This window comes from Procambarus clarkii, chromosome 1 (genome assembly GCF_040958095.1).
Source record: "Procambarus clarkii isolate CNS0578487 chromosome 1, FALCON_Pclarkii_2.0, whole genome shotgun sequence".
Taxonomy (NCBI): Eukaryota; Metazoa; Arthropoda; class Malacostraca; order Decapoda; family Cambaridae; genus Procambarus; species Procambarus clarkii.
The window spans coordinates 49979350-49989679 of record NC_091150.1 but is presented as its reverse complement, the minus strand read 5'-3'; the positions used below and the strand labels follow the sequence as shown (position 1 = coordinate 49989679).

The window sequence follows — 10330 nt, the reverse complement described above, 5'->3', positions numbered from 1 at the left end:
GCAGCCTCGGCTGTATGTAAAAGTCCTCGTGGAGCCACCACAAAATGTATTTTTAACATTACTCTCATATTATACGACCAATATTACAATATTTGATAAATACATTTTCGTTATTGCTTCGGCTTTAAGTTCAAGTAATTTGTGGAACGTCTACGATGGAGATGTTTACATCATCTATTGGCTGCCATATTGGCGTTTCATTGTTGTTGACAGAGGACGGGTTGACTGGCTGAAAATGTCTACATTATCAGAGAGGGAGAAAAACAAGCTCGTTCAAGAAAAATGCCAAAGCATCCTCTCAGATTTACTAAAAGACGAAGATAACAAATACTGCGTGGACTGCGATGCCAAAAGTAGGCAGTTTTGGTGTAACTTGAATGAGTCATGAAGGAATAGATAGATCAGCTGGGGAGGGGGTGGAGGGTCCTGGGCCCCGGGCGCTTCGTACACCTCACTCCTCACCACAATTATTATTCCCTCCCTCTAGACATTATTCCCTCCCTCCCTCCCTCTCTCCCTCCAGATATTTTGTTCAACCTGTATTTTTGCCTTCTGGACCAGTTTTGTGCACCACACTAGAGACGGTATGCTCTGTGCATACTGAACATTTGCCTAGGCCTATGTCAATTTCAGGTAAAAATCCTTATGATAAACATTTGAGGAAGCTGGTTACTTTATATAGGATATAATAATATGTTGTATGGATTTAAAATCTTGGCCCAGCTCCAGTCATAATATGCGTTCGGAACGTGCCAAGCATATTGTTTAGATTGTATTTGCCCGAAACGCTGCGCGTACTAGTGGCTTTACAAGAATGTAATTACTGTGCTATGTATCCTCACAATCCCAATGTACCTTGTATATAAATAAATAAATTGTTTACAGATCTCTTGCAAAAAGCAAACTCTAGCTTTATGCATGAGAATTTGAGTGAAACAATTAGTGTATGAAATGCCTTAGTACAATATGATTGCTGGAAATTACTACCCTTGTGTTCTTAGGCCTAGAGTAATATTGGAGGGGGAGAGGCATAGTGTATCGTCAGTTCCTGGTCCTTCGTAGCTTGGGTCAGTGGAGGTTTGGGAGGGGAGGACTAACTCCCGGGTTGTGGAGATTGTGTATGGCAAAACTCCTTCAAAAGTGGCTGTTGTGCTACTGAATATTTTGATTCATAGCAGGTTATGATTTTTGAATGCATGGCTACTCTAGTGTTTTTGGTTAATCTTGGAAATCCCAGTCTCTGACCATCCCAGGAGACCTGGTCAGGGACCGGGCCGGGGGGAACGTTGAGCCCCGAAATCAACACAAGGTGGTACAAGGTAATAGCACTATACTCGTGCTGTTGATTTATCACCATGTTGAATTCAGTTATTTTATGCATTAGAAAGTGAACTATCTAAAATACTGACATAAGAACAAAAGAATAATGGAAACTGCATAAGGCCAATAGACCCAAGCGTGACAGTCCCTGGTCATATTTAACCAAACTCGCATCTATAACTTTCACTCTAAACAATACAGTGATCTTGATTGTTAATGTTATCAAATGTTTTGTTCCCTAAATTAACATCCGTCTTACTAAATTGAAATGTGCATGGTAGATTAATACTTTTGAATAATTCTGCTGCATTCAGTTTATTACTGTTTACAGCATACTGTCTGAAATAATACAAAGCAAATGTGTTAACAATATCTGAAAAAGTAATTAAATCACGATAACAATAAACACAACAAATATGAACATTATTACAACCTAATGAATATGATATTTAAAAGTAACACATAACCAATATATATTTACCAAAGTATTTTCTGATTCAATTTTTCCAAGGTATTTATTGTTTTACTTTGTATTTTGTGGGTTACTTTTTTAGCATCTTATCTACACCTATACAAGTTACCCTTTATTATATCCCACTTACTTGCATACTTCATTCATTTCTAGAGAACTTAAGCTTTCTTAATCTCTTCATAAGTGAGGTTTCCAATTCTTTTGATTTTTTTCACCCTTCTCTATACAAATTCAAGGAAATTTATGTCCCTTCGACAGGATGGTGACCAAAACTGACCTGCATAAGTTGTGGGATGTAGCACGGGCAAAGTAAAGCTGAAGGACAACATAAGACAACTCATTGCTGCTGCTTCTATAAATGAATCCCAGTATCCTATTTGCCTTATTCCCTGCATGTATATAGTATAGTACATCCTCACTCTTAATGAAATTCTGGATGGTCCGAACAAATCCTATTTGGTGCAAATTGTTCAATGGAACATGCAAATGTTCAGTTAAATTGGGATTTTTCGTCAAAACCATTGCCAAGGCCATGGGTCAAGAGGCAGCTGTGTTATCATCCAAGTGCTATGTGATTGTAATGGCTTGGTGCTTTCTCCCTTCCCTTTATCCATGATTATGCCAAATGCTAGTACAGTAGTCTCGTCTTCAGGCACTTTAGTGAACAGGGAGGGTACTCTAACATTCTGCAATGGTTTCTTTTCAGATGCATATGTATCTCACAGTAAGTCCATAAGTTGCTTCAGAAATGTAAGGATCAGTGTACACTATGGCATGTATGGTGTCAACACTGTCTAAAATCACTTGGCCAACCTGTTTACAGTCCCCGTGGTGCAGTGGTAACACACTCGCCCTGTACTTCACGAGCGATTTAGCCTGGGTTCATATCCTGGCCAGGGAGGATAGACTAGGCACCAATCCTTAACTGTATTCCTCTGTTTACCCAGCAGTGAATGGGTACCTGATTGTTAAATGATTTGGTGTCGTATTCCAGGGAAAAATTAAAGTTGAGGACCTGCTCGAAATGCCATGCATGCTAGTGGCTTTATATGATAAAAACTGTTCAATGATGTGTGTGTATATGGCAACTTATCGCCTCATCTGAGTACTTTTTTTTTTATCACAAAGACCTTTAGCTGTTACTTTGAGTTCAGTATGGTGCTTCTGTAATTGTCTTGAGCCTTTAATTCCTCGGCTAAAAGTTCTATTTGCAGTGTATCCTTTGTGGTAATCGTGTGTGTCTGGAGGTTGGGTATATCATGGAGCAGGATTTCTAACACCACCTAATAGGCTGCCTCACCCTCTCTAGACTCAACATGGCAATGCTAGCCCTGGTTTAAGGGCTAGGGTTTAAGGAATTAGTTGGTCCTCGGTGAGCTTGATTTCTGCAAGATTTGGGAAGCCCTCTCTGGGTTGGCAAAGCAGAAATGGGACAATTTTGTACAGGCATTTATTTACATGTACTGTGTGTATGCAAGTACTGTACATGTACTTGCACATTCAAGATTGTGAAAGGTATGGTAGGCCTGCAGTACTTGTGGGTACAAGCAAAATAAAGAGGGGCTTACAGTGCTATGGCAATGCAGCTAGCATGCATATTCTATTAAATAAATGTCACGCAAATTTTCTTACCGCCCTATCAGATAAGAGTTGCAGAAAAATAGGGCATCACATACTCTGTATAGATATGGAAATTACACCTTTATTAAAGGATAAATAATGGCATCTGACACGCAAGAATTTTCCTGTAAAAAAAAAAAATAATAATAATAAATAAAAATAAATGGCACATGGACATGTGGATATTCTTTGTACAAGGGTATTTAATTTACTTTGGTTGTACAATTTAGTACAGTACTGGTTGTACAATTTAGTACAGTACTCATTTGTTATTTTTCAGAATGAGTAAACAGACAAATGTAGATAACAACTGCCACCATTTTGACTTCAATGCACAGTGCTTGCAAAGTACCTAATGTGTTCATTGTAATATTGTTGATTGCAATATGAAAGACAGTATTTTAGGAACATAATTACTATATGTCAGTTTACTTAAAATAATTATATTCTTGGCTGTAATTTATTATATTGTACTAATGAGCAAAACTTCTTCCATTAGGTCCAAGATGGGCATCGTGGAACCTTGGTATTTTCTTATGTATACGATGCGCTGGAATCCACCGTAACTTAGGCGTGCATATATCTCGAGTAAAGAGTGTCAACCTTGATACCTGGACACCACAACAGGTTGCAGTAAGTGTTTTATTAAATGTATATTAAAAATTTTTACTTAGCTATTGGATCATACTTTTCAACCTGTGATGTTTGGTTTTGAACTCTGGTTTAACAAATTCAGAATCATAGCATCTGGTCTTGAGTTTATATTCTATTATTCATCCATCAGTTTAGTTAAATTTCAGTGAGAATGAATGATAAAATAATTAACAGATTTTTCAAAAGATTTACAACCAATGATCTTGACAGTGTATCCAGCAAATGGGAAACAGTCGAGCTCGTGCCGTATATGAAGCCAACATTCCAGATAGTTTTCGGCGTCCCCAAATGGATTCTGCATTGGAACAGTTTGTGAGAGCAAAATATGAGGCTAAAAAATATATTGCACGTGAATGGGTTCCTCCCGCAATGCCAAATCCAACTTGGGACTTGGAATTGGAAAAACAGTTAAGAAAAAAGAAAAGGGAAAAGGTAAGTAATTTACAAGGTTATTAAATTTTAAACCCTCCAAAGAAAAAATAATAATCTTGTACATATTATGCAGGGATAATTTTTGGGCCTGGCAGGAATTTACTTCATTGTGTTCAGAGGGGCAATAGGCACACTGAAAGAGAACTTGATCAACATCAAAGACGTTTCAACTTTCCTTACACAAGCGGGGCATAGCTGGCCAACCTCTCACGGTGGTCAAAAGAAAACTTGGCAAGCACCTTCAAATGATATCTGATCGACCAGGCTGTGACTCGTACATCATGCTGTGAGCAGCCACATCAAACAGCCTGGTGGATCAGATCAACAACCAGGAGGTCTAGTCAGAGACTGGGCTGCAGGGACATTGATCCTCAAAATCTCCAACAGGTAGGGTAATTTTATATAACATTTCCTGTATTAATCCCCCACCACTCTATACACACATGTAAACACACTAACAAGAGAACTGATTCACCCAGAACCTCCAGTAAAATCCAATTGGCTAAGTAGTGGGTGCCATGACAGCTGAATGGACAGCGCTTTGGATTCGTAGTCCTGAGGTTCCGGGTTCGATCCCCAGTGGAGGTGGCAACAAATGGGCTGACTTTCTTTCACCCTGATGCCCCTGTTCACCTAGCATTAAATAGGTACCTGGGAGTTACAGCTTTTACAGGCTGGTTCTTGGGGATGTGTAACAAAACAGAGGCCTGGTCGAGGACTGGGCCGCGGGGACGCTAAGCCCTGAAATCATCTCAAGTTAACTCTAGTAGTATTATTTGATGTTGACCATGAACAGTTTAATGACCATGAGTGGTGTTTCATACAACATATAAGTATAGGAAATTTGAAAATTAACCGAGATAAATCAAATAATGTATGCAAAAGCGAGTTGAAAATTTGGATATGTAAAGTTGTAATTCAAAACAGTCTCAACAACAAAAATGGTCACCACCACAGGGGAGGACAACACAACAGATGAAAATTTAAAGGGGTTCACAGTAGAATAAATTACAAAAGGGTGGTTTTTGTTGGCAAAGTGGTGGAGATTTAGATCTTGCTAAAAATGTATAAATAACAATTTCTCAAATTAGAACCAGAAAATGAAGGTCTCGAGGGTAAATAATAACTTTAAAAGATTTAATTTTTATTTATTTATTTATATATTTTACAAGAGTTCTAACATTCTTGTAAAGCCACAAGCACACATAGTGTTTAGGGCAGGTCCTTGATCTTAATTTTTCCACAAAATATGACCCGCCAAATCATTTAACAACCAAGTACCCATTCACTGTTGGGTGAACAGAGGCTATAGATAATGATTGGTTCCCAGTCAGTCCTCCCTGGCCAGGATATGAACCCAGGCCAAAGCGCCTGGCGAGTGCTTTACCACTGCGCCACAAGGACTGCGTAAAAATGTACAGTGGAAACTCGATACTCAAACTTAATTGGTTCCTGATCAGCATTGTTGAATGCTGATCAGGTCAAGTACCAAACAATTTTTCTCATCAATCCAATTAATAAATTATATAAATGCAAATACTGTACTGAGGTGGACCCATTATGCAATGAACACCATCAATACATTAGATATAACAAATACAATCACTGAGAGGGGTGTCGACGAAATACACGCAGACTTTGTTATACAAGCCCCTTGAGAATATCTGCCAGCAGACTTTAAGACTATGACTCTTGAAGGAAAAAAGAACCAGATTAATCCTCATATGCTATGTAATATTGCACAGATGCATATAGAAGCAGACTTGGCATCTGACAGCTTCACATACTACACAGATGGATCAGTAGACCAGCAGGGACAAGAAACTGGAGCTACAGTTACAGCAGGAAACTGTAAATAGTTGGAGACTTTCAAATGGATGTTCAACTTTACAGACAGAGATGCTAGCCATTCAAAAGACTTTGGAATATCCTCTTGCTGAACACCGACAATATGTTATCATACATACAGATTCGAGAACTGCCATTAAACCTTGGAACAAGAACACATATATGACAAAATCCATCTGTTCACAAATGTCATAGCATTAATGCAAACACTCAAACATCAAGGCTGTAAATAGGTACCTAGGAATATACCATACCCACTACTCCACACAGTTTGTGTGGTGTAGTGGGTAAGGTACCAGATATGCAAAGGTGTATGGAGTGCCTAGCTGTCTGGGTTTGAACCCGTCATGAGGATGTGTGTTCTGTTATAACTTGGTGCCAATTCAAGTCTTGTCGCATATATATACTGTGTATATATATATTTGTGTACAATCATTTAACAACTATGGAAATGCCAAACATTTCACACTTGACTCCTTGAAAATTACATGGGAGGTCTCTCTAAATGCTAATATTTCTTGCAGTATTCAGTTTAGATTGACCCCAACCAGTAAGTGTCTATCCCATACCCCAGGCCATTTCCCTGAAAAGTTGGGTGAGGCTACCCACAAGCATCAGACCTCCAATCTTAAACACTTTCTCTTATATAGATATAGATAAATTGGAGTATTTTCTAGTGTACACCATCTGGATAAATCGGATAAAATTCTTGTCAATGGTTTGTCATTTATGCCATTTGGTAGAAACAAACATATTTTTTCAGGTATCCATTGTTCACAGACCCATTAAATCATTCACCACATGTACAAGTGTGGTGATCTTTAATAATCATTAATTTCTGATTGCCTGTGGTAGGCCAGCGGGGCAGTGGAGTTGCCTGCACCTATCAGTGGCCGCAGCAGCACAAGAGGATCTAGTGTGTCCCCTAAACCTTTACCAAAAGCTCCAGGGAGCAAAAGTTCATCCCCTTCCCCAGTTACCTCAGTAAAGAGTGCCACCACATCTGCCAAGTCTGCCACAACCACCACCACTACTACCACCACCACTGCCACTAGTGCAACACAAGACCTTTTGGGACTTGGTTAGTATTCCAATTAAATTTTATTTAATTTTTCTGTTAATTAGGGATATAAAAACCTCATCTTGAAGAACATTCCAAAAATTGCTTTTAAATCCAAGGTATATTACTAGTAGCTTAAACAAAGAGAATCAAGGCATTATCCCATTATGGCCTCCTAAACCTGAGATGGCTTTCATCTACAGTACTAGGTCACATCATCTGTCACGCTCTGTTTGGCTTACTGGCGACCAAAACTAGAACCAGGGCCCCTTTGCTTTGAGTGGGTGTAACTCCACCACCCCATCTGGAAAGCATCCAGAAAGTTGGTGAACCAATACAGACCACTGCTGGGTTCAAAGAGACCCAAGGCCTCAAAACTTTTCAAACAAATACTCACAATAACAATGTAAACAAATAATTGAATCTCTTGAAACAAGTAAGTTTGCTTGGGGTTGGAGGCAGAGCTACCGGTGCCCTGTGGTCTACCACATCTATATAGTTCTGTTGCTGGTGCAGACTGGTGTGGACGTCCACTGTAGGGCTCCCGGGTTATTAGTATGTCACAACGAGTCCTGCTGCTTCTTGGCTAGGTGCCAGCCATCCTTGGACTTTGTTCCGCAGAGGCCATTTGGTATTGTTCCTGGGTTTTAGTTCTGCTTCACGAGTTTGTGTTTATCTGGTTTTGTATTATTGTACTTTGCTCATAGTGCACTCTTAATCACAGTATGTACTGCACATGCCATGATATAGAGAAAGGGGGTGTGCACACCAACCTATCACAGTTGTTAATATATCATAAGATTCAAAACTCCCAAGGGGTATACTCATTCTGTTCCTCAGAACTCTATTGAGTTGGTGACACTTATGACCCTGAGTCCATTGGGGTATGCTCTCTCCATATGGAGAAGTTCTAGAGACTCCTAATGAAGTTCAAACTTATCAGGCAGTTTCTGCATTGCGTGTTTACTTCACCCGCCTTCAGTAGTCTCGGTTGGAGGTGTTGATGACTTACACGTTGGTTCCAGCCACACCTCTTCTTGCCCTTTGGGTGTGGTACACCCGGCTTCTGTATATGCCCCCCTGCTTTCTGAAACATCCAAGGGTGCCAGAGTTGCGGCAGGGCCTAGCTCCAGATGCGGCTCGGCCATTTCTAGGAGTGGCTCTTTCCACTTAGGGCACTGAGGCAGTTCAGCCACTTTGTCCAGCTGAGGTTTTAGGATTTTCTTCTTTCCAGCTGACCCTCTCATTTAGGCTCTGCTTTCCTATTTCTGGCAGTGGATATGGCTTTCAGATTTGCCCATGAGCCTGCATTTCTGGGACTTGGAGGGAGTCGGATAGAGGGCCTTGGGCTCCCTTGAACCCTAGTTGGACTTTCATCCCTTCCAATGAGGATCTTTTGCTTTAGGGGAAGGGGTTTTCATATCCCCTCCTCTCCTTGTATGAGTTTGATCTTAATGTGGCTCTTCACAGGGTTTGTTCCTGCATAGCTCTCGGCCTGTTGGATGTGCCTTTCCAGAGCTTCTCTTCCTCTCGGGTTTTCCCTTCAGTGGCTCGGGCAGCTCTTGGAAGGTACCTCCTATGAAACCTGGAGTTTGCCTTTATGATGGATCTTTCCTCTTGAATTTGGGAAAACTTTGGCTATGCTATGAGCTTCTGGAATCTTCCTGGCTAGCAGACAATTCTTTTTTTTTTTTTTTCCTTTGAGGCTTGGCATGCCTTCTGTCATTCCTGCACATTAAATTGGGATGAGGTGTTGACCGTGTTTCAGGAGTTCTTGGACAGCTCTTATTTTGAGCCGCTCAATAACTGCCTGTTTGCTGTTGCTTTTTCCCGGGACGTGGGGTTGATGTCGCTCCATGCTCAGTTGTCCCTGTTGGCAGAGCAATTGTAGGCTCACACTTGTCTAGTCTTGCATTGTTTGGCCCTCATGAAGCTGTGTACTGATTGGCTCCACAAGGAAGTTGTTGAACTTGGCTCTGGGTCGAATGGAGGCCTTGTTTCCTGCTGTGGTGGCATTGGTGGCCTTGCGTGAGCTGTGTGTGCCCATGCTCGGGGAAGTGGTGGCCACTTTCCACTGCCCTTCTTGCATGTCGACAGGCTGTGTTGGCCCAGTCATTAGATTCAGCTTGGGCCTTGGCCCTCTTGTCTGTCTCCCCTATTTGGCTTCTCTTTCCAGAGTTGGTGGTTGCTCGGTGTTCATCTTCATCAGCTCCTGCTTACTGGCCTACTTCTGATCCTGATGTGTTTCCATGGTTTTCATCCTTGCATTTGGAGCCAGTCTGGTAGGGCCAGGGTTTCGGCTACTGCTGTTCAAGGTAGGCCCTCATTGGAGATTCAGCGTCATATGTGCCTCACACAGTCAGTTCATCATCTGCTCGTCTGTGCTACTCTTACGCTTTACAGAGGATTACCGCAGGTTGGGGTTTGTGTCAGCCCTTTCATGGTTTGCTCATTTGATGGAGAGGTTAGGGGTAGCTCACAGGTTTTATACGTACAAGTTTCAGGGATTGGTTAGGCTTCATAGTGTTTACCGCTTGACGAATTTTCCTTTGGCTAAAATCTGGCTTCCCATATTTTCATCAGATTGGTTCTGGTTGTGATGACTCGTCTTCATTTGTTGGGGGATTCTGGCTTACAGCCCACACGACTGGCTGGTGTGGAACCCCCTGTCAGTTCGTCTGTTTGCTAGCCAGAGATCTGGTTCTTTCCCAGCTTGCCATGTTTGGGTTCCTGGTGAATTGGTGAAAGTCCCAGTTGGTTATGTTCCTAGTTTGACTTGGCTGTGGGACTCTTGGTCAGCATCACTTTCCCATCCTCCAGCAGCTTTGTTCTGGCTGCATCACCCAGGACCACCACATTTATTCTGATGTGGTGGTCCTGGGTGATTCAACATTTGCTGGAGCTATTGTGTGGTAGTCTGAGTT

The 10330-nt window shown here is 41.2% G+C and overlaps 1 protein-coding gene across 1 annotated transcript in view; it reads left to right on the top strand.

Annotated features, from left to right (window-relative positions):
- Positions 1-179: 179 nt before the first annotated feature.
- LOC123746411 (stromal membrane-associated protein 1) overlaps positions 180-10330 on the top strand; it is a 29812-nt gene continuing 19661 nt past the window's right edge. The window contains 4 exon segments of the mRNA XM_045728039.2: positions 180-353; positions 3912-4045; positions 4277-4498; positions 7202-7427. Coding sequence (XP_045583995.2) covers positions 236-353; positions 3912-4045; positions 4277-4498; positions 7202-7427 — 700 coding nt within the window. The 5' untranslated portion in view covers positions 180-235.